This window comes from Arvicola amphibius, chromosome 1 (genome assembly GCF_903992535.2).
Source record: "Arvicola amphibius chromosome 1, mArvAmp1.2, whole genome shotgun sequence".
In the NCBI taxonomy this organism is placed as follows: Eukaryota; Metazoa; Chordata; class Mammalia; order Rodentia; family Cricetidae; genus Arvicola; species Arvicola amphibius.
The window spans coordinates 96903477-96929267 of record NC_052047.1 but is presented as its reverse complement, the minus strand read 5'-3'; the positions used below and the strand labels follow the sequence as shown (position 1 = coordinate 96929267).

At 38.0% G+C, this 25791-nt stretch overlaps 1 protein-coding gene across 1 annotated transcript; it reads left to right on the top strand.

Annotated features, from left to right (window-relative positions):
- Positions 1-25098, top strand: LOC119814437 (PEST proteolytic signal-containing nuclear protein-like). The gene is made up of 2 exons (XM_042055418.1): positions 1-96; positions 24530-25098. The coding sequence occupies exons 1-2, from the start codon at positions 1-3 to the stop codon at positions 25082-25084; spliced, it is 651 nt and encodes a 216-aa protein (XP_041911352.1). The 3' UTR covers positions 25085-25098.
- The last annotated feature ends 693 nt before the right edge of the window (positions 25099-25791 follow it).

Below are 25791 nucleotides of genomic sequence, written 5' to 3'. Positions count from 1 at the left end.
ATGTTTGTTTCTGACGATGCCCTTACTGCCAACTCAACTGGTTTGGCTGTGCAGATACGTACATTCCCTGACACCATTGCCATACATGTTGCTTGGGTGAGTGTTCAGGTCAGTTCATTTGGATATGATTTGAACAGTTAAGTATATCCATATTCACACAAGTGCTTATTGATTAGGACCATACTAGTGAACTGCAGCGGTGCTCACATTCCACATTGGGAGCAGTCAGCACACATCCCTGAAGGCAGAATATTATAGGAGGAACTTTCAGTAAGCATATATGATTTTAATTGCCCTACAACATAATTCCTACTGGTTTACCAGACTTCCTACTGAGAAAGAACAACCAGGAGCTCCAATTTGTGTCAGAAAAGGTTAAAATGTTACTTTTTCTCAGGTGAACTAACAGTGGGAGAGCTGAGTGGTTACCATGGCAACAGAGGTGACAGCGCACCCTCCCCTGGAGACTATTGAGGACTAGCTCTCCTAACAGAGGTGAAGAGAAAGGGGCTCCAAGCACAAGTTCACTTGCCTTCCTTACAGACTCAAGGCTCTGAAATCAGAAACTATTCAGTCTGCTATGAAAAACACAAATCCCTGCCCTAACAGAGCTAGTCCATGCCGCCTTTCTCTGCAGAAGATTTATTTCTGCTTAGGCTGTACCTTTCTCTCTCTTGTGAGTGATTTTATTTGTAGTATTTTAAATTTCTCAATCTGTCTGGAATATTACTGGGTCAAGGGCATGGATATACTACACTTACAGTGATTTTCACAACTGATTGTCAGGGACCAACACACAGTTTAGCTTTGATATGTTATCTACAGGCTGCTTTTTGATTTTATGTACAAATGACTCTGCTTTCTAATTACATTGAAATCTGATCTCTTAGGATCTTATCTGAGACTATAAGTTATGTAAAAGTCAACTGAGGTCTATTGGCCTGATTTTAAAATTAAGTTGTCTGTTCTACAAGTGGTTCGTTGCTCCACTCATTGATCTGTTCTGTATTCTTTTTCTCATATTTTTCCTTGTAGCCACTTTATTTTTCTACAGTTTTCAATTGTATGAAAATAAATGAACCAATCTGTGATACCGTATACTTTGCATAGCTATTGTTTTGCTCATATCAGATAAAGTTATTGTGAAGAGATCTTATTATAAGCCATCTTGCTAATTTTTTATTGCTTTTGTTGCTGAAGCAGCTTCACCATCCTTAACGTTAATTTTCTAGATCTCGTCCCACTTTTTCTGCTTTTCTTTGCTTCCTGAGAAGACCTGGTGCTGAGGGCATTTGTACTTCACATTGTTTTTTTTTTTTTTTTTTTTTAACTATGAGCAGTTTAAATTGGGCCACTCAGCATCTGCGGCTTCAGTCAGACATGTTGGGATCTCTTGATTCACTCCAATCTGGAGGGATCTTTGTGCGTGAATGTGCTTGATGGATGAATGTTACCCTCAAGTTCAAGTCTGCTGAGAGTGTATAAGAAAGATTAGTTTGGTCACTAGCTCTGCACGTCACTGCTGGAGTGATCATGTTTCTTTAAATTGACAGTCTAACTTGCATTAGTTAATGTGAAGACAAGCTGTGTTTCTGTACTTGGAATGAAATTTTTCTCATAACATTAGTTTATTCTTTTTACCAGCATGTTCCACTTTTGACATTTTTTTTTTTCCTCATGGTTTATTTTTTTTTATATTTAAAAATTTCCATCTCCTTCCCTCCTTCTCCCCCCTCCCTCCCCTCCTTCTCCCCCTTCTCTCCCCTCCTTCTCCCCCTTCCCTCCCCTCCCCTCCACCCATACCTCCCCTCCCTCCCTCTCAAGGCCAAGGAGCCATCAGGGTTCCCCACTCTATGCTAAGACCAAGGTCCTCCCAACTCCCCCCAGGTCCAGGAAGGTGATCGACCAAGCTGAGAAGGCTCCCACAGAGCCCGTCCATGAAGAACAATCAGAGCCCGGAGCCATTGTCCTTTGCTTCTCAGTCAGCCCCCGCTGTTGGCCACACTCAGAGAGACGGGTTTGGTCGCATGATCCATCAGTCCCATTCCAACTGGAGTTGGTGATCTCCCATTAGTTCTGTCCCACCGTCTCCATGAGTGAACGCACCCCTCTCGTTCCTGACTTTCTCCCTCATGTTCTCGCTCCTTCTGCACCGGACTGAGCTCCCAAGGTCCTGATGAGGAGCAGAAGGAGAGAGAACATGAGAAAGAAAGTCAGGACCGTGAGGGAACCTCCAGCTGGCGACAGATGGGGAAGGTGACTGAGCCCCACATTGGAGCACTGGACTGAGCTCCCAAGGTCCCGATGAGGAGCAGAAGGAGCGAGAACACTTTTGACATTTTTAAAGAAATCTTCATTTACACCCATATTTAAAAGAAGTCTTATTTCTAATTCCGACTTCTCCAAATAATGGAGTAAAGGGTCTTATAATACAATGAGAAGATTTTGGAAATTTTCCATAACTTAAAGGTTGAGAAATATTTACATTAATTTTATTTGAGTGATTTAGAATTATTCTAAAGCCGGGCGGCGGTGGCTCACGCCTTTAATCCCAGCACTCAGGAGGCAGAGGGCAGAGGCAGGCGGATCTCTGTGAGTTCAAGACCAGCCTGGTCTACAAGAGCTAGTTCCAGGACAGGCTCCAAAGCTACAGAGAAACCCTGTCTCGAAAAACCAAAAAAAAAAAAAAAAAAAAAAAAAAAAAAAAAAAAAAAAAAAAAGAATCATTCTATTACATAATTTGGTTTTCTTTGTTGGTAGATTTTATGCAATTGTATTTTAAATTACATAAAGAGACTCAGGTTTTCTATTTTATCTGACACATGCTTGCAATTTACTCTGTCTATGGAAATGTATTTAATTTAACAGAAGAAATTTTAAAATATCCATTTATTTACTAATTTATTTCTTTTTCTTTTAATGATTCTATATTATTCTGGCCTCTGTTATTGTTGAAATATACTTAGTAGCTGGCAGCTCCTTCTTTGTGTGTAGTGTTTTTCTGCTGAGTATACTCTGAAGGTTTTCATTTTGTCTCTGTTTTCGCACTTGTACTATTACATGGAGAATTTTGTTTGTATGTCCGTTTACTCTTTGTATTAAAGCCTTCTATTGGTTTTAGAAAATTTGAAGATTCAAAATTGTACTTAGCTTTTCTTCTTTACTTTTCTTTTTTTCCATGAGACTTAAATTGCACGTGTATTAGCATGTTGCAACAACTGAAATGTCTCTTAGAATATTGCATTCTGAAATACACACTTGCTACATCTGCCAGATTATACTGCCCACTGTCTTTCTAATATTAGTAGTCTTTTAACTTCTTATATCGTTGTAATTTCTCAAAAGATTAGTCTGCATCTAATTTTTATCTAATTTATCACAACATCTTTATAGTCCCAGTGTGCTGTGTAGCTTTCTATGTTTGTTTATTTTGCTGTCTCCCTAGTCCTAAAATAACAGGTATTTCTCATTCCAAGGCTTAAAAATTAGTTGGCCAGTTTTCGAAAAGGTAGTCTTTATTCATGACTGAGGCTGAAAGATCAAGCTGTGTTTCTCTGCTCTCCCCATTAGAGAATGATAATTAACTCTTTTATTAATATGCTGTAGGTAATTTATCAGTGTTAATGAACAAGTCAAGTTCAAACTGATATAGAGTCTGAGGCTATAGAAATGCACATGTCTCTGCCTTCCTATGTTCTAAGCACATTGTTGAGCTTTCTTTCTTTCCTCAGAGGACTGTTTGGAGAATCTCATTTCTTTTCGCACAGAATCAGCTACAGTCAGGACATGATCAGGCACGATTTTCTACCCTCAATGCATCTCAAAGAGGTTCTCCTTCTGTATTGACTCATTTTAGCTCTGTGGCTTAATATTTTGCTTGCTTTCAGAAAGGGCTTCAGAACTGATGCTACTTTACATGTTGTTCATGGATGCCCTCTCCTGCTACACAATGCTTCATGTTCCTGCTTACGGTTTGTAGTAAGTTGTAGATTTCAAAACTAGATCTGACATCTTCATACCTCTATAGACACCTACTAATTGGGATTCCTTTTCTTTCAAGAAGCAGGTTAGGAGCATTTTCTATCCATTTAATTTCATGTTAGCTTTAATAGTAGTTGTATATTCCCACTACTTTTCCTTCTTGGATGGAATATTTTAGACTCTCATAGAAAACCTTGACCATTTATCACCAATCCTATTTAAAATATCAGAAATGAAACTCCAAGTTTTATTCTGTCTCCAGAGAGCAATGAAAGAGCAAGCTTTTTCTCCAAGTTAAATTAAGATTTCTGTTTAGCTTCTCAGTCTCTCAGGAGCCACTTCTTTTTTATATATATTTGGAAAAATACTTAAGTAGGAAAAGTGTTTCCACACCTGAGCATTTTGAGACTTCAAGTCTGCCTGGAAATAACAGCCAAATAAATCTCTTTATCCTCTTATGTCCTCAAACATAATTTTATACTTCTTTTCAAGCTTCAGTAGCTGTTCTTAGTGAGAAGATTGTTCATGGGAAGTTATTGTGTTGATTCCAAGTCAATTGTCATGCACCTTTAAATAACTTTGGATCCATCTTGTTCTATGGAGACATAATTACTGCAACTTAATGGGCTATTGATTCTAAAAGGCTAGAACACATTTCATTTTAATCATGCATTTCTGGTATCAAAATTGATATACCAACTAGCAAAGGATGGACAGTAATTGATAATAATACTTGATATATTAGCAATAAACCAAAATAACATGTAAAACAGACGTTGCTTAAAAGAGAATAATAAATATCTTTGATTACCACATTCCTGGGTGAGGTGTGTAGCCAGGCTACAAAAAAATATCACAACCCCTAGTTCAGCCTGGCCAAGATAACAAAACTGCCTGTGTAAAAGCATTAACATACAAACAAATCAAGGATGTAGCTCAGTGAGACTGAGCTTCCATATGCATGTGTGTGTGACTCCCATCACAAGTTCCCGTTCATATAACTGGAGCCCTACTGAACAGTAGTGAAAGCACTGGAGAGACACACACTCAATATTAAAAGAGTGAGTTCAAGGCAGAAGATGAAACACCAGAGATTGCCAAACTACCTCAATCTGAGAAACAGGGAAGATGGAATCTCAGGTGAATCTTCAGAACACTGGAAGGCAGTGCTCAGAAAGACAGGTAGACAGTGATCAGACAGGGAGACAATGATCATACGGATAGACAGTGATCAGACAGGTATACAGTGATCAGACAAAAGACAGTGATCAGACAGTAGACTGTGATCTGGCTACCAGATGGCGCCTTAGCTGTGTCTATAAAGGACACATAATGGAAGAACTGAAGAACATTACTAGTTTGGGAAAGCAAGGAACATGAGCACATTCAATTAGATTTAACCATCTTTGCCTTCACTGACGGCAACAGAGAGAAATTGAAATCTCAGAGTAGGATAGAGTCTATCAAGTCTAGAGTAGTCACAAACCTGACTTAAAATTAATCAAAAAACAAAAATAGAAAGGTTAAAACATATGATTGGAGGATCCTAATTTTTTCTAAGCATATTCATCATAAGTTAGATCCTTTTCTTGGAAATATTCTGTATACAAGTCCTATTCATTTTGTTTACTTGTTTTGACAGTGTCTTGTTTTGTCGGCCATAATAGCTTAAACTCACAATTATCCTGCCTCAGTCTCCTTAGGGCTAGAATTACTGACATATGCTACCATGCCCACAGGATCACTTTCATACTAATAGAACAGGAAGAGGGATGCAAGGCATTTGGGGATCATTTAATCAGTTCTGGGGTCACTGTGCTTGGAAAGTAGGATAAACAATTGATTCTTTCATGTGGTCCACTAGTCACAAAGATATGATACCTTGACTCTAGCTTTAATTTGGGATACTCCAGATGTTTAGTAAGAGTAATTAGGAAAGATAAGGTCTTGACAGCTGCTGGGAAAATTCAGAAGGGAATTCAGGGTCTTTATGGTTGTCCTTCATTGACATAATTAATATGCAATGTTATCTCTGTCATCAAGTATTCCATTGATTTAATTACAATTAGTATGTACTGATCAATAACTGCCAGTCTACAAAGTAATAGAAGGAATGTTACACTAGAAATGTAAGAAAGGCCAAATATTGAAATAAGCTGAACAGTGTAATCCCAACAGTATAGGCAAATGATGTCTTGCAAAATTATACAGGAAGGAAATATACCATAGCCATCTCCAGTCATGATTTCTGGATTTTTGTATTTATCTTCATTAGAGCTTCTGGGCCTTGCCTGGTGTTTCTAAGCAACTGTGATTTGTAGTTCACACCTGCCTCACTACAGCCTCAGAAATCCTAAAATGGCCTCCTAATGCTGATACACAGCAGACTTTACTGATTATAATATTCAGGTGCATAATGTAGATATAATGAAGATATTTTCTGAAAAGATTGTGTTTGCTGATTCTACAACTTGTTTCTCTCTGGTCCTTTACCAGATGCCTCTAAAACACTTACCCACCCAATGCCATCCATCAGCTAACCTTGGAGTCCATGACTCCTGGGGCACTATGTGCCTTCCAGTTCCTCAGAGATGGATGCATTCTCTCAGATAGTGAAGCATTCAGGCCACTTTGTGTTTCTCTGTTTCCTTAGTGGTCAAGGAAGCATGAAGGCTTGACAGTACAATGGTTCTTAGACAATAGTCTTTTCTACCCTGTATGACGTTCAAACTTCTCTATATCTTGACAACAACAACAACTATATTGATCTTGACCATTGCCATTGTATTCTGTTTCTGATAAATGTATAAAAAGTCTGATTTCTTTCAGTAAAATTGGCACAGCCTCAGCTGTGACCTCTCCAACTTGGCCTAATTTCATTTCTTGAGGCCACATGAGGTGACCTTGGCCCAGTAAGTTAACACAGGTGGTTACATTCATTAAGTTCCATTTAAAATATATTTAATCACAGCACAGAATGTTCATACTTACATAAAATAAAATGTAACAATGGTTCAGTCATCATGATCATTTACTACTCCTGTAGAGTACTTAGTCTTGGCTCCTAGCACTCCCTGTGTGTGACACATAACTCTAATCCCAAGAGCTATGATGCCCTCATCTGGCCTCTGAAAGCACAAGGCATACATGTGGTACACATATACACATACAGAAAAAAAACATTCATACAATTAAAAATAAAATGCATTAGTCTGAAAAAAATTAATTTAATCAAAATGTATACAGCATGAATTTTACATCTGTGAGGGTAAATTTGATTTTCTACTTAATCAGCTCTAGAATCCACTAGGAGCTCTGCTCCTGACTATGCTTAGGGGTTGTTATTTAAAGTGGATTAGTCTCTAGCATGCTTGGGAGGGCTTGTCTAAAGTAAGTTAGTCTCTAGCATGCTTAGAATAGGTTATCTTGATTAGGTAACAGAGGTGGGAGGCCTGTAATCTGGGCAGCTCCAATCATGGGCTGGTGGCCTTGAGCAGCACCATTCATGCGTGCTTGCTCATAGAAAACATGGACACTAAGCTGACCAATGCAGTGCATCTCTTTCTGCTTCCTGTTAGTGGAGGCAACTTCTACGTCAAGCTCTTCTGTCACCATTACTTTCATGCAGGACCCTTCCTCTGTGAGCCATAATCATCTCTATTCTCTTTAATTTGCTTTTAGTTGGGTATTTATTCACAGTGATAGGCAGGCAACTATGCAGTTGGCATGGCAGAAGGCTTCACTGTCGCCCAGCTGCATTGCTGCCTTCAGGTAGTTCAAGTTCTTTCTCCAGTTCTTACCTTAGTACTGTTCCAGAGCATGGCCGTATTTCACACTTTACCAATTTTATAAGTGCAATTCGATGGCAGTAAAATGGTCATATTAGGAGTTACCATCGTCATTACCATCAAAACTCTGTATATGATAAAGAATAACACTGAATTTCCTTATGGATTATATTACCTCTTCTCTCTTCCCTATCTGTTATGTCTGGGTAAGTAACAGCCTATTTTCTGTTGAAATAAATGAGGCTCTTTTCACTTTTCCCTTTAAGCATTCTATTTTTATGACTGACTGATTCTTAAGGCCCCAAGGTTTCATTCATGTTATCCTATGCCAAAAATACTTCCTTTTTAAGGACTGGGCACTGCCTCTTTACATCCAAGCACCAAAAGTGTTTTGAAGATATCTGTCATTAACCTCTTACATTAGTTTTATTTCATTTTGGTTAGTTGTTCGACATAGTATTTCACATTCTTATTGGCTTTAAAACTCTGCATTTCTCATAAGACACAAACAACTTGTGGGCATCTTCAATCCATCTACACCGTTTGTAGAACTTAGAATGTCCTCAACCCATTTGTAGAAGCTTTCTTTTCTCATAGCCTCCTTCAAGGCAACCTTTGACCTTTGTTCTCTGTAGCAGCCCTGATCTCTCCTCCTGTGTCTTTGTTTAAGCTGCTGGGGGAAAAGGAAAGCTGAGGGACTAAACACGGCCTTTGTCTTTCTTAGAGAAACCCTTTCAAATTGTGTCCTTCTTGTAGTCTAATATTGATCCATCTATTAGTTCTCTTATCTGTGTTCCATAGAGGATAAAAAAATTCATATTTTAACCTCATCAGTACTCAGACACACAAGACTTACTTTAAAATACATACTAAAAACATGGCACTTACTATAGAGATAGAGGTTATTTTAAATAGTTTTTTCATAGCCCTTGATACTGTACTAAGTTATGATATGGAACTATATTCTCTCAAACTCATATGCTGAAATAGTTTATTGTGGAGCACTTTCTTTCAGGTTTGCCATGGTTATTAGAATCTTGAAATCACAATAGCTGGGCTAACCCACAGGACACTGAAGACCAGACTTTTTCAGCCTTTGTGCAGATACTCTGGTCATGAGTTTGGAGCCTTCATGAGAAGATCATACCCTAATAAGAAAAGAGCGTGATCCCTTACCCTCTATGTTTGAGATGCATAAGAAATTTTCATAGCAGGAAACAGAGCCCACTTGACACTATATCCACAAGTACCTTGATCTTAGACTTCAAAAACCCGCAGAGCCTAGAGCAATAAATTGTTTGCTCTTAAGTCACCCAGTCTACAGGATTTTCTTACCACCACCTGCACATGCTACACAGTAGAGGTGAACACCACTGAGGGCACCAGGTAAAACTAAAACAACATCAAGACAGGGATACAAATCAGACCCTATTCATAGGCAACACTCATCAACTAGACCCCTGTGTGCACTTGTACCCTTTCTGGCCTCCTTCAAGCTCATTTAATATTCTGAAGTGATGTAGTCTGTAGGCTTTCCATCTTATTGAGTTTGTTTCTTCTAGTTTTCTTTCCTTTCATCTTGTAATTATTATCATCTGCCCTTTATTTAATCATTTCCAACTTACAGTGTATAAAAACTTAGAAAGATTGTGTAATGCATGTTCTCTTGGATATATTTCTCATACTTATAAATTTAAATTTTTGTTTTGTTGCTAAATGTTTCACAATCCTTAGTTTGGCAATTTGTTGATGCTTAATTGATTATTTTAGTTCATTTTTATATTCTCGGTTTGTGGTACATTTATAAATAGCTTCTACTTATGACAAATTATATATGAATTTTTATCATTATTTATTAGTATAGGAAAATTTTCCCATTAAAGCATAAATTGATATTCTAATTTTGAATATATATATGCATCTCTTCTTTATTCTTTACCTTTCCTTATTTTTTAAAACTTCCAATAGCTGTCTGATGAGTCAAGAGAAAGTTCACAGAGCGTACTGCCCTTTTTACCAAACTGTATATTGAAGTGCTGTTGTATTTGGTAATTGTCGGTTGAGTCAAATGGGTTAGCTGGGCTAATTGAAGTCCTACTTTTCTCCACTGAATTCAGTCTTTTACTCAGCAGGTTCACAATAAATTATTAATCCTATTGAAAAGCAATCAATCTAAAAACCCACAGACTTCATGAAGGGTTTAGTGTTTGATAGACCAAATACAATTTTTCTTGTCCAAGCTGCTTTTGTTTTCTTAGTGATTTTTCCTGCTATCAATATGACAGTTCCCATTTCACTGATCAGTTCCCTCCCCTTGAATTATTCATTTCCAGTCGGGAGTGTTTATTCCCTGTTAGACGAACAGCACGACAGCAAGAAGACATCTATCTTCTTGTCTTTTTCAGAAGATTTTTGTCTTATGTGGTATTGACCTGAGAGAGAAAATAGTGCTGTAAGGATGATTAACTAAAAAGTAGAATCAGACATGCTTTGTCTAGAGTGGTCTAAACAAACTGTAGTGTTGTTTGAGAAAGTGTCCATAGGAGCAAACTCTCTAAGTCAGTGATTCTGAACTCTCTTCAAAAACAATCCACACTTGCATCACTAAAAGTGCTCATTTCATGCTTATTCAACCATGTTTACATGGTTTACATCAGGATAGAGACAGAACATTAAACTAGAGATTGTGCCATCTTAAAACCAGATATTATGCAGTTTCAAAACCATCAGTTTGATGAAGATCCAGGAGGGTCCTAGTAGTCTGAGGCCACCCTGACCTGGATAGTATTCTCCAGGAAATCCAGAAGTACACAGAGTCACTGCCTCAATGCCCCTCCACCCGCCTGAGAGGCCCAGATATGCCTCAAGGGGAAGGCTTTGATCCCCCTTGTGTGATTATTGATCATCTAAAATGAATCACAGCTCTTCAGTGGTCATATCTCCTTCAAAGTATAATGTATTAGCTATAATTTGTAAAATTCTGACAGATATCTGCTATGTCTGAAAGGCAAAACTCACAACTCACAATACCAACTATGTACAAACTTCCGTAAACAACATTGATGCCTTCAGAAGTAATAAGAAAATATAAAATACATTCTATTATTATTGTTATTATTATTACTATTATTATCTATTTTTATAGATTTGCTATTTTGAGCATTTTATCCTTCTTCCTCTCCTTCCTCAAACTCATCCAATGTTTATTCACCCTGCTCCTACTTAAATTCATAACCACATTTTCTTTATATTCTTTTTTTTTTGGTTTTTTGAGACAGGGTTTCTCTGTAGCTTTGGAGCTTGTCCTGGAACTAGCTCTTGTAGAACAGGCTGGTCTCGAACTCACAGAGATCCGCCTGTCTCTGCCTCCTGAGTTCTGGGATTAAAGGCATGCGCCACCACTGCCCGGCTTCTTTATATTCTTTTTAAAATTTATTTTTATCCTTTATTACATGTAGATTTTTTTTCTCATAGAATATAATCTGAATACAATTTCCTCTCCTTCTTCTTGTTCCAGTTCCTCCCCACCTTCTCTCTCACCCAGATCACTGCCATTCTGTCTCTCTTTAGAAAAGAATGGGCAAAGTAGAATGTAGCAGAATAAAATATAATAAGATAAAAAAATCATATTATAATTGGACAATTTCAGGCAACAGAAAAATAAAAGAAGCCGAAGAGAAGTCACGAGAATCAGAGACCCACTCATTTGCATGTTTAGGAGTGCCACATACATCCTAACCTGAAAGCAATAGTGTGTATGCAGAAGATCTGGGGCAGACCCATACAGGCCTTTGACCTGCTGCTTAACTCTGTGAGTTCCTAAGAGATTTTCTCAGTTAACTAGGATGACATTGTTTTCCTGCTGTACTCCATACCATCAGTAGCCCCTGCTCTTGTGGAGTTATCTGAATTCCCAAGGAGGGGGGATTTACAGCTCTGTGTCCCAATACTCCCCCCCCCGTGTGTGTGTGTGTGTGTGTGTGTGTGTGTTTGACTGTGGATTTCTGTATTGTGTCTCCGTATTTGTTCCCATCTGCTGTAGGAGACACCTTCTCTGATGATGAAGGCAAAAGGTACCAATCTATGAGTATAGCAGAATACCATTAGGTGTCATTTTATTGTTACTGTTTTTTTAAAGGATGGCAACATTTTGTTCTTCCTTGTGTCTCTAAGCTATCTAGCCTCTGCTTCTTGGTCACCCAAGCAGTGTAGGGTATGGATGCCCCTGGCAGAGTGGGCTTTAAGTCAAATCAGACATCAGTTGGTTACTCCATCAAAGTTTGTCCCACCATTGCTCTAGGGACATAACTAGATCCTCTGAATGTGGGTGACAGTTATGTGGCTTGATCTGTGCAGGGAGATGGCAGGGGCACCAGGACCTGCCCCCAGTGCATGAACTGGATTTTTGAAGCCCACTTCCTATGGTGGGATACATTGCCCAGACTCTATAAAGGGGGAGGAGCTTGATTCTGCCTCAACTTGATGTGGCATGCTTTGTTCCAGCCCATGGGAGGCCTGCCCATGCTGAAGGATGAGTGGGTGAATGCTGAAGGGAGTAGATGGGAGTCGTGAGGGACGAGGATGGGAGGAGAGGAGGGAGGGTAAACTGTGGTCAGTATGTAAAATAAAGGAAAGAATGTTCATTAAAAAAATGAGAGAAGGAAAAAGCAAATGATCCTGTGTGTTTTTTTGTAAAGTGTTTTTGGAGGTTCAGCATGTATTAGGATTTGGTTAATACATTAAAAAGATACAGAGAGACAGACAGATGGAAACTGAATGTCACAGAGAAAGAGAGAGAAAGAGAGAGAGAGAGAGAGAGAGAGAGAGAGAGAGAGAGAGAGAGAGAGAATATGGGTTAAGATATCTTCATTTTCAACAGCAAGGAAGTTTATATTTCCACTAATGATGTACAGCGCTGTCTCCTCCTGACCATACCATCAATTCCAGTGATCTTCTGTAAAGCTCAATCTGACCTGGAATTCATGGAAATTCACCTGCCTCTGCTTTCCAAGTGCTGGCATGAAAGTTGTTTTTCATCCCAGCTGGCTATTCCATTGATTTTCAAATTAAGTGTGTCCATGCATCTAATAGGAGATTTAGTATATTCTAAGTCAGCTTTCAGACATGTTCAAAGTTTCTGAATAAAAAACAATTTTACATAATAGAAACTATCAGATTATACCAATGTTGATTTCATGATAACTACAAAAATCATTTTAATATTCAATATTTAATTTTATTTATGACATATTCGATGCCTGTTAAACTCTCATTGACTGAGAGTGCTTTGTATTTCATTATATGGTCCTCAATGTATATATCTCCTGTTCAGAGATTTCAACCTGTCCCCAAAAGTTGAAAGTACTCTTTATTTACTTCAGATAGCCAAAGGGCATCACTTATTCTAATTTTCTAAAATAACCTTATTAAATTATTAATTTAAACATTTTCATATATCTCTACCTCCACACTTTGTTTCTATGTTGGTTAACAAAAAGGTGATTTAAGAACCATCTGCTATTTCATTATTAAAAGTTATATATGAAAGTATTAAAGAAGTTTAAAAATTGTCGATTATACTTTAGTTTCATGGCAGCTATGACTGACTGAGCATGAGGTAATGAACAACTCAGTTCTCTGTCAGGTCAGGGAAGATGCTGAACGGTGACTGATAAGACTGCTGAGCAAGACTCCCACGTTCTTCCTCCTTCTGTGACTGATGAGACTGCTTCTCTCTAGGTGTCTACAGACCTGCGAGACTCCCACGTTCTTCCTCCTTCTGTGACTGATGAGACTGCTTCTCTCTAGGTGTCTACAGACCTGCGAGACTCCCACGTTCTTCTTCATTCTGCTTTTCTTTCCCCACAGCACAACCAGTCAGTTATGCACTGGGGATATGGAATGAACGAGCATTCATCAAGGCTCTCCCAAACCTTTTTCATTTCTGACTAGAATGTGACAAGAGGAAGCACTTGGTTTACAATTCCGTGTGAATATATTGTGGGGACCAGCAACGATAAGCTGAGTATGGACAGGTCACCCAAAGGAGTTCACTTCTAACTGTTATCACCTGCCAGAATAGAACTCAGCCATAGGTAAATTTATTAAGAGGCCTGAGTCTCAGTAGTTTACCCTGAAGCAATACCTGGTAGAAGGAACAACCACAATCTGAGATTACCTGACCACCACCCAAGAACAGACCATTCAAAGGAAATGCCTAGCATTTCAATCACTGTAGATAGGATCACCTGGCAGCACACTCATCAAGACAGCCCAAGACAAATGTCAGCCAATCAGAGGTCCTAAAACCTCAGAAACCCCTCACCTCCACCTCTACTACTACAAAAACCCAACTCTAACTGAGCTCGGGCTCCGGTTATTCCAACACTGTTGGACATGTGGAGAGACCTAGTTTGCAAACTTGATTAAAATAAAGGCTCTTTGCTTTTACATATGGAACTCTGTCTCCTTGTTGGCTTTTTTGGGGCCTTTGCGGATTTGGGCATAACATTATATTACTGGTTTCATTATTGTTCACACTTGTTGGGAAATGTGGGTTTATGATGCTGAAATTTTAAGGTATTTTATAGATTTACTTGTGTAAAATTGAAATTCTTTGACTCTGTTCTTTAGTGTGCTACGGGAATGGTGATATTCAAGTATCTCTCTGAAGTTATATCTTTGATGAAAAGTTTAAGATCTTCCTAATATAACACTTGATATGTAACTCCAGCCTTTATCATGCAAAAATTCACTTTAAAATAACTAAATTATTTGCAAAACACCTTCTTTATTCTCACAACTTGTTTCTGTGAATGACAGCACAGAGATAAATGATGGGTTCAAATAGACTTTAACATAGGTAACAAGGCTCACTTCAACTTAGAAAGGTTTCCTTTTTCATATCGCCTTAAGCCTTAAATAACTATTTGCAAAGAACGACTTAATTAATATATCCGTCTGCTCTTCAGAGAACAGCCTGTGTCCCCAAAAGCTGAAAATATTGTTTATTTTCTTCAGATAGCCAAAGGCTATTAAGACTTGGAGTTTCCCCAAAAAGGAAAAAGATGCACCCACAAGGGCCCGGGTGCTCAGCAAGTTCAAGCATAAGCTCTGAGGCACCATAGCTGTGCTGATTCCTTTCCACAGACCTAATTACCACTTCTCTTTACTCAGAATCCTCTCACCTTTATGCAAATGAGCCCCAGCATCTGTTCTCTCTACTCTTAGAAAGCTTTTATACACTTAACAGTCTGTGGGCTAAACCTGCTCTGCAAAAAATCCAGGCGTATCAGTATTAATAATCTCTCATGAGCATTTACACACATTCTATCAAACAGAAAGTAAAGAAAGCTCATTTCAATAGTCCTATCATATAGAGAGTGAATAAGGAATTAATCCTACTTTTACCTGTTACTAGACTGTGAGTCCCTCTCAAAGATTGAAGGACATAAATACATAGTATTCATGTGGAGGAAGCCCTAAAAACTGATCATTCTGCTAGCCTTGAGAAACATTTTTGTGGCTCCAAAAAATAGGGAATGTACTGGTGACCAAGAACCCATCTTTTGAAATCATATGAAAATATCATCCCTGAAAACAATAGTGAAAATACTCAAAGTTAAGTAAGGAGGAAAATAAACTATCACAAAGATAAAGCACCAAAGTCAGATATGATAAGGACATGGTTATCAGCCTAGCTTCATCAGCTAGTCCATTATCTGTGTACAAATGTAGATGTACATTTGCATGTGTGCATGCGAATATGTGCATATGTGCCTTGTGTGCCTGAGTATGCATGCATTGTATATATGTTTTTATTTGTGTCTATTTACATGTATATGTCTTTATTTGTGCATTTGTATGCATGCATAGTATAAAAAAAGTTTATTTGTATGTATATTTGTATCTATGTGTGTGTACATGTGTATGTGTGTTTAGGAGTGTCTTTGTGTATTTGAATGTGTATGTGTGCATTGTATATAAGTGTGCATTTGTATGTATATTTATATCTATGTGTGTGAGCATGTGTATGTGTGTTTAGGAGTGCATTTGTATGTGTGCATGTATATGTATGTATAATTGCATACATGTTTGTTCTATATTGGCATATTTGTGTGTATGTGTATGCATGTGTGTTTATGGGTTTGTGTGTATTTGTATTTGTGCATGTATGTGCATATATTTATATATGCATAAATGTGTATTAACAGTGTAGATCATGTATGTATGCATTGCTTTTTGTGTATGCATGTATTTGTCTGTATGCATATTTATATAATGTATATAATTAGCTAGGTTCCCCCCCCCTTTGAACTCATGTTTCTTCCCAGATAAACAAAGTTGACTGTTTGTTTGAGGTTCTGATTCCTTATTATAATGTTAAAAATCCTTGTGCACCCTTCCCATGTGTTGTATCTCAATCTTCTCAATGTTTACTTTCATACCAAGGTTTTCACTTAATTCCATCACTTTATTTACCATGGCCTGTAGCTCATTTGGACTTTCAGCAAGTAATGCTACATGGCCAGCAAAACACACATTATTGATTCGTATACCACCTATCTGCATGCCTATCTTCTCATCCTCCAGGGTTGTTGTAATTATTAATTCCAGAAATATACTAAAGGGTAGCAGTTAAAGAATGCATCTCTACAACATTCCTACAATGATCTTTAACTGGTCACTTAGTTCTCCACAGACTTTAACTGATGTAAAGGTATCTTTAAAGGCATTTTCTAGTATTGTTATGATTTTCTCTGGGTACCTGTATAACCTCAAAGTCCTCTCCTCCAAATGCTATCAAATGCCTCCTGACATCCATGTAAAAGACATATAAGACATCAAGAGGCACTAGGAAGGATTTGGTCAGCAAGATTCATAACGACAACAACAAATTACAAGTATATGAGACACTTGTCTTGAGCTGCCTCCGAAACCTGAAAAGTAAAATGCTCCTCAGAAGAGAAGCTGAATGTGTTTGAGATGGTGTGTCTCAGGAGGATTCTAAGAGTCATATAAAGAGATGGGCTGTGCAATGATGACATTAAGAAATAGCTCCATCTACATAAGGAAGTAAACTACGAGACACAGCAAGGGTGCTTGAGATACTCTGGCCATGTTAGGATAATGAATGATAGCATATACCAGAAGATAACACTCCATGGAGAAGTGCATGGGATAAGATGAAGAGGAAGGCCCAAAAAGCACTGGATATACAGCATAAAAGAAGACAATGGAATTTGGGTATGACAATAACACAAGTTTCTGGGACTTCCCAGGATAGGAACAACTGGAGAAGTGCCATAAACGACTGCTCATGCATGCTTAAGCATTGCTGGGGCATCAATGAAGACAATGATATGTACATGATTGCATTTTTACATGTAAGCCAGTGAAGGTAACTATCTTTATGGTTATGAATAATAGTATGCTGTTTTCTGAATCATATGCATACATTTGTGTATGTCCATGCTTATGTGAATATATGCATGCATTTTCACACTTATCTCTATGTATGTATGTATAATTATGCATGTGTGTAGGTGCTTATGTATTTGTGTGTGTGACTTTATGGATATTCATGTACATGAATGGGCATTTGTGGTTTTGAATATGTGTATACATTGTACATTACAATCTCTGCAATTACACATAAACAAACCCCATAATGGGCAAGCAGGTGAAACATGAGCAAATTAATAATGTAGGATGAAATGACATGACTATTGAGACAAGCAAGGCAACACATGAAGAGGACGATGGCATCATTTCCATGGTGATGGTTTGAATCAAGACTTTTTATCAATGTGACCTTAACTTGAACAACATCTGACTAAAGACATTACCACCTGCAGTATGTGGCTGAGTGGATGGTACCTTGTTCCACTGGAACAAAAAGAATGAGTTCCCATGTACATTTCTTATTGATCACCTATTAATTAATATTGTCTAAAAATCTACAAATACAACTTAGAGTTTGAGTTCTTAGATACTATGTAATCTAGCATTATCAAGAACTTATAGTTTTGCTTTCTCCGTTACTTGTCCTCCTCAGTGCTGGATATGCTATTGGTCTTTCCAACCCACAGATACATTAAAATTTATACTAACCAAAGGTAGAATTAGTGCAAAAGTATTCCTACATAATTATCTCCTCATTGGAAGAAATTACTCATTAAATATTGTTATTCCCTTAGTACTAATTATATGATTTTCAATTATGCAAACTCTTATAGAAGAAGAGATATGCATTAAGCAAATAAGTTATGAATAACTAAATTGTTATAGCCTTTCACCATAATAAAACAATTAAAATTTAAATTAAAGCAAAGTGAAATGAAAATACAGTTTTATATGCATAATGCAAACTAGCCAAATGCAGCTATTTGTAAATAAGATGAGAGGGAAGCATGACTGGGCTAATATGTGGCAGCATTATATTTATAAACCTCTTTCTAATATAAGAATATAAAATGCAAAAAGAATGAACTACTTAATAACTCACTAAAGTTTTTATAGTCATATAACTGTTGTAAAAATCAAAGAGAGCAATTGCATATATGTCATGTCAGTGTATAGTTAAGTAAGTATAAATAATATGAATGATGATCATCTTTTAAAGAGATGAAGATCATACTTTAAGTTTTCATATAGGAAATATTGTATTATTGGTCATCTGCACACACCAGCAAAATTAGTACAGAAAATTGTGTATCTCAGGGATGAAAATTCATTTTGCTCTGCTGTATTAGAGTTGGGTATGGTAATGATGGAACAAACAGTTGATTAACCAGCTGGTGGTCCTGCAGAACATTTTCTGTACTCAAGGTTTACAGAGGCGCTCAATCATGGTCAATTACTTTCTGAGTTTCTACAATTTAATGAAAGGAATTCCTAGACCTACTAGTACACCTTTTTGACTAGAATATAATCACTGCATCTTATTTTTTTGACATGCACTGTATATAATCTGGAAGTGATTCCTAATATCAGATTTTTTTAAAAAATGTGTTTGTGCTTTTCTTTATCAAGTAAAATGCCTCCCTTTTAATGGAAAAAGCTTCCATACATTCAATTTTATCCAGAAAAAGTCATTAGTCAAAGGGTTTCTAGCTACAGGTCTCACTAGAAATGCAGAAGGCTGAAACAAGAAACAGAAATGAACATTCACAAGTTAAAATTGGATTTCATGTAGAACACAATCCTCAATCAATTTTCTTTTCTCACTTCAACTAGCTATGACCTTTCATCTCAATATAGAGGCATGAGTTACAATAACTGATACAAATGAAAACATACTGTTTCGATGTTTCTTTTGCCTGGCTGGAGATTGAACTAAGGACTTTGTCTAGGCTGTTCTAACCATCATATTTCCCAATTTGCACACTATTAAAGAAAAATCTTACTGACATGTCAAAAGTGCAGTCACCTCAACTTGAAAACAGCAGTGTTCATTAAACTTAAATGAGTTTTCTATGGTCACAGAAGTAGACTCAGTTTCTGTCCTCAGGAGAACTTACCTTGATGTATCACAATCCTCTGTGTTTTATCAAAGCTTCTTAGTAACTTGTAAAACTGCAATAAAAAATTGAGTTAAAAGTTTTATATATAAATATATATACTTTATCATCTATTGGTATATATATAATTTATTGTACATTGGTCTGTATGTATATATATATATATATATGTATATATATATATATATCCTGTAGATCATCTGCAATTCCCCTACCATTCTTCTATATCCTATATTTATTATATAATTCTATCTTCTATAAACAATCCTTGAATGTGTCCATCTATTTTCTGTCCTCCTTCTGTCTTTCTCTCTGTCATGTGTCTATCTCTGTCATCTCCTTTGAATCTCACTACAACGTTCCCCATGTGAATTTGCTTTTGGGATTTTATCAACTGTTCTTTACTATAATAACTTTTCCAATCATATGCTAATTCTAGTCTCTCCCAGTGTACACTGTTTTGACATAACTTTTCCCCATATTTCTAAGACTGTCTAAGGCACATATATAGCATGCATGTCAGGTAATTAAGAAGCCATGTCTTATTTCTACAACAGCTATGTCTCTTGCTTCATGAAAATAAATTTATGAATGAACGTCTAGTTTTAGTCAGAAAAAGCCATTCTTTCAAAGATTTCTCCTAGCATAGTTCATTAGAAATACAATGTGAACCCTCGGTCTTACACAAAAACGGCAGGAATCTAAGAGATGTTGAGAGTGGGAAAAACAGTGTTCCCAGAATGAGCATATGACCAAATGGTCAGTGTGAAAATATACATATAAGTAATGTTATACAGATGGAACAGGTTGTAGTTAGGAATATATATATATATATATATATATATATATATATGCAGATACTTAATACACGGAATAACAATTAATGAAATCTGGGCCATGAATTTGAAAAAGCTCAAAGGGGAATATATGGGAGAGTTTGGAGAGAGAAAGGGGAAGGGAGAAATGATGAATTATCATTTAAAACAGAAACAATAAAAACGTATGAAAAATGCAGATAATTAAAACAGCAACAAATACATTTTGTTATTCAGACATATTACCACTGCAGTACACACCAATTATAATTAGAGGATAATCGCTTTAATACATAAGCCTGAAAGTATGAGGTGCAGAAGTGTATTTGATCAGAATTACTGACTGTCTGGGTGGCTGTTGTTTGATCAAATAAGCCACCTTATTTGCTCAGAAGACGTGTGTCGATGCATCTCCAAGTATCTGAACTTTGAAGTTTAGCAGAATAATAGCTTTGTTTTCAGGAATATATTTTATGTTTAATAATGCAGTGTAAAGGTCACATTTTCAGATGCTAAGTCACAGAATGTTCAGTCTAAAATTTTGACAAGTTTGACCTTTCAGGAAAAAAAAATGTACATTCATGTGACCATGGATGGGCTGTGGAAAATATGTCTTCACTCATTTTCCAGTTTTTTAATACTCCCTAAATTCGTAGCTTACTATTATACAAATGGTTCTAACACTACATACTTTTAAGGTCAGTTTCTATACCTAATGCAAAGAGAAAAGGCGGTTGATAGGATTGTTTAACTTTCCAGCACTCCTTGTTTCTACAATTGGTAATGAAGAACAGTAGTTTACTCTTCATATCTGTTCGTCTTTGTACCATGTTAGTATTGCTTAGCCTCAAGACAACACTCACAGGACTTCCACTAGGTTTTCTTTTCATGATCCTGGCCTGGAAAAAAAGCCAGGACAGGTCCAGAGACTATATGTTCATGGCAGCGGTATGTGCTGGTTAGTTATATCTCAACTTAACACGAGCTAGAATCACTGGAGAGGATGGGATCTCAATGTAAGAGCTGGCTGAAAGAAAAGCTGCAGGCATTTTCTTAACTAGTGACGGACAACAGATGGCCCATCTCATTGTGGGTGATGCCACCCTATGCTGGTGGTCCTGGGTTTTATAATAAAGATGGCAGAGCAAGCCTTAAAGAGCAAGCCAGTGAGCGGCACCTATCCGTGGCTTCTACATCAGCTCCTACTTTTAGGTTCCTACCCTGCTTGAGTTCCTGTCCTGACTTTACCTTGACGATGAACAGTGATGAAGAATTATAAGGCAAATAAATCTTTCCTACACCATTTGCTTTTGATAATGGTATTCTATTCTAACAATATTAACTCCAACTAAGACAAGATATGAAATGAAAAGTCTGTGATGGAGAAGTGAAGAAGTGATGATGAGAATAAAGTTTTTCAAGTACAAGAAAATCAAGGTTAAAAAGAAGATGTCTGGGGCTGGTGAGATGGCTTAGTAAATAAAAGAGCTTGCCACCAAGTCTGACTACCTGAATTCAATCCCTAGGATCCACATGGTGGAGGGAAAGAACCACTTTTGACCTGCGACTTGCACCCACACATTGTGGGACAACACAATGCTTGCATGCAAACACACACACATATGAATACACAATAAACATATTGTTGTAGTTGTGTTTAGTGTTGCAGTGATGAAACATTCTGATAATAGTGACTAGAAAAGGAAAAGCTTTATTTGACTTTTGCCTCCACATCTCTGTCCATCACTGAAGGGAGTCAGGGTAGGAACTCAACCAGGACAGCAACCTGGAAAGAGGAGCCAGGGAAGAACACTGCTTACTGACTTGCTCACGTGGCTTGTTCAGCATACTTTCTTAACCATCTCTGGGACTACCATCACAGAGAAGGAACCACCCACAATGGGTTGAGTCCTCTCTCATCAATCACTAATTAAGAAAATGCTCTAATGGCTTGTCTACAGCCTAATCTTATGGAGGAAGTTTTTCAATCAAGGTTCCCTCCTGTCAGAAGACCATAGCTCATGTCAAGTTAGCATAAATCTACCCAACTGGTGTAAATAATATAGTTTTAAATTTTAAAAAATAAAAGTTCTAATGTCAGAAAGTTTTCAGATTAAGACAGTAGTAAAGCAAAGAACTAATTCTATCTGAACAGAGTACAAAACGAGTCCATGTGCACAAGCGTTATCAAGGACTAAAGAGACAGACAAGAGTTACCACAGAACTCAGACTTTCTATCGCCTGCTGGTTCCCTGGTCAGCTTTTCTGTATGACTTCTTACCCACCAGAGATTTTTCTCCTCACTCATCCACATACACATTTCTTGTCAAAGGAAAGGAAGCTTTCACTTTCCTTAGAGGCTCAATGTAGAAACTCTAACAACTCTCTGCATTTTAGATAGAAGTTCCCACACCTTCCCAGCTGCTCGTACCCCATTACTGTAATCTGAGGAATTAGGTCATCAATACACCGAACAGTTGCTATGCCACCACAATGTCAGTCTCTGAATTAAGAAGAAAGTTCTAGAAATGTGCAGCAGAGGTTCATGTCCTGCAAGGAAGCTCAGGTAACAGGAGGGTCCTCAAAGGGGACATCTTCTACTTCCTGTGTGACATTTCACATCAGGTGATTAGTAATATATAGAAGGAATTAAAAGAAACCAGAAGGAAGATGTGAATAAAGATTGATATGTGAAAAAAGAATAAAATTTTTAAATTTATATAAAATAATAAGATACTGCAATGAGGAAAGCTTGCTGCTGAAAACAATAAAGTAATAAACATGAAGCTGATTTATTTGCACTTTTCTGAACCTTACAACATTTTCTAAATCTCTATCCTTAAGTAATAAGTCTGTGGAAATGACTGGGTTACTGATAGATTTCATACAGAAAAGTTGAGCCTCAGTTAAGGCATATATAACAGAGTGCTGAAAGAGTTTTGAGATTTTAAAATAAAGAATTAATACATAAAACACCAAGGGAAAACAGGGCAAATACTAAGATTAGAAAATTATCAAGATCTCCCACTCCACAGTAAAAACTGAGAAATATCCTGTTTTTCTGCTGCAGGAGTCTGTGTGCCACGGAGAAGCCTAAAACCTTGGAATTCAACCAGCATAAAATCTCTTCAATTGCCTCTCATAGTCACACTTAAGCTGTGTTTCAAAGGCATCCTGGGAAAATGACAGACTGGATTGCAGTCCTTGTTCAAGGTCCAGGAACACTGAACGCAATCTCTGAATCCTCTAAATTCACGAACTAGTAGTTCCACACTGTTCACAGAAAGGCTAGCCAAACACCTGCTACCTCATCTTTTCAGAACCGGATGAAATAAGTATCCAGTTCAGCCGTCCTGCTCAGAAGTAGGCAGAGTAAGAAAGTATCATTAGCTACAATTTGAAGAGAACTCTACTTTCTTTGGTGACTAAGAAGTAGGAATTGATTCATCTTCCCCACACTTTAGAAAGCAAGCTCAGGTGTTGTGGCAGTGATACCGCTGAAAGGACCCTGGGGAGGAGACCCTGAATCTCCTACTTTTTCATACCAGGAGCCCCTTGTCTGTTTTTCACACTTGCTAAAATTCAACACACCCTGCAGCTTCTCTGAGCCTAGATTTCCTTGGTTTCAGTAAACATATCGCTTAAGCTAAAGGACTTTTCCCATCTTGACTGCAGCATTTTAAATGTGTGAACATTTCATTTCCCTAGTCACAAAGCTGACTAATGCTCTTATGTATGATTTTTGCTTCTCTCTGAACTCCCCAGACTTCAGTTCTTTATAAGGGTTAGTTTAGACTCTATAAATAGAATCCCATGCATTTCTATGTGCATTTGACATTGAAAGACACAGTTAAGTTAAAAAAAAAAAGTCAAACTTCTCAATTCCATCAACACATGCTTTTGTGAATTTCCCATAATCCCCTTAGCACTCAATCTTTGCTTGAAAATGTGACGAAGTGTGGTTAAATACCCCAGGATGGGAGCTCTTTGCTGCACTGATAAGCGCTTTTGCAAATGATTTTTAAAATTGCTTTGCAAATAGTAAGTCCCACTTTCTACCATAGAGTGCACTTCACGGTGACACACATGGTGCCTACTCTGTTTTTTACTCTGTCACTGTGGTCTACTTTGTGTCTTGGCCAGTACCACAAACTGAGCCACACATGCTTCTGTAATGGAAACAAAATAACTTAGACTACATATTAGGGTTTCTGAGGAGGTTAGGGATAAAAAAATAAGGTTCAACAAATAGAACATACACAATGCATATCAGTTTTTACAATCATATCTGTGTTTCATTTTTGAGCTTCATACCATGAAACTGCATTCTTGAGTCAGAATAGGTCACTGTCTTTACTCACATCACGAATGAGAAAGGAAAAGTGGAAATGTCTGCAAAGCATGTGTTAAAAACTTTAATAAGGGGGAGGCCGCGGCGGCGAAGATTGCGGACGGGAATGCGGGAGAGGAGAAGCTAGAGAAGCCGCAGCGAGCCAGAGCCGCTGGAGGACCTGAAGAAGAAGCAGAAAAACCTGTGAAAACTAAGACTGTTTCTTCCAGTAATGGAGGGGAAAGTTCCAGTCGCAGCGCTGAAAAGCGATCGGCTGAAGAAGCTGCAGACCTCCCAACAAAGCCTACAAAGATCTCCAAGTTTGGATTTGCCATAGGTAGTCAGACGACAAAGAAAGCATCAGCCATCTCCATCAAACTTGGATCAAGAAAGCCTAAGGAAACAGTTCCAACTCTTGCTCCAAAAACCCTTTCAGTAGCAGCAGCTTTCAATGAATATGAAGATAGTGAGCCTGAAGAAATGCCTCCAGAAGCAAAGATGAGGATGAAGAATATTGGAAGGGACACACCAACATCAGCTGGACCAAACTCCTTTAATAAAGGAAAGCATGGCTTTTCCGATAATCAGAAGCTATGGGAGCGAAATATAAAATCTCATCTTGGAAATGTACATGACCAAGACAATTAAATGAAGTGTTTTGCGATTGGGGTGTGGGTGGGTGCAGTTAGAAGGAACAGTCTCCTTTTGTAAAGAATGGTGTAAGACTAGCTTTGGAGCTGTATTTTCTTTTCCTTTTTCTTCTTTTTCTTTTTTTTTTCTCTCATGGTTTATTTTTTTATATTTAAAATTTCCATCTCCTCCCCTCCTCCTCCCCCCTCCCTCCCCTCCTCCTCCCCCTTCCCTCCTCTCCCCTCCACCCATACCTCCCCTCCCTCCCTCTCAAGGCCAAGGAGCCATCAGGGTTCCCCACTCTATGCTAAGACCAAGGTCCTCCCAACTCCCCCCAGGTCCAGGAAGGTGATCGACCAAGCTGAGAAGGCTCCCACAGAGCCCGTCCATCAGAAGAATCAGAGCCCAGCGCCATTGTCCTTTGCTTCTCAGTCAGCCCCCGCTGTTGGCCACATTCAGAGAGACGGGTTTGGTCGCATGATCCATCAGTCCCATTCCAACTCCCATTAGTTCTGTCCCACCGTCTCCATGAGTGAACGCACCCCTCACGTTCCTGACTTTCTCCCTCATGTTCTCTCTCCTTCTGCTCCTCATCAGGACCTTGGGAGCTCAGTCCAGTGCTCCAATGTGGGGTTCAGTCATTTTCCCTATCTATCGCCAGATGGAGGTTCCCTCACGGTCCTGACTTTCTTTCTCATGTTCTCTCTCCTTCTGCTCCTCATCAG

What these genes read in the sequence shown, in the direction of transcription:
- LOC119814437 (XM_042055418.1), top strand. Translation starts at nt 1, where the DNA reads ATGTTTGTTTCTGACGATGCCCTTACTGCCAACTCAACTGGTTTGGCT. An exon ending in TTGCCATACATGTTGCTTGG is followed by an intron (nt 97 to 24,529) that starts GTGAGTGTTCAG and finishes AACTTTAATAAG; the next exon opens with GGGGAGGCCGCGGCGGCGAA.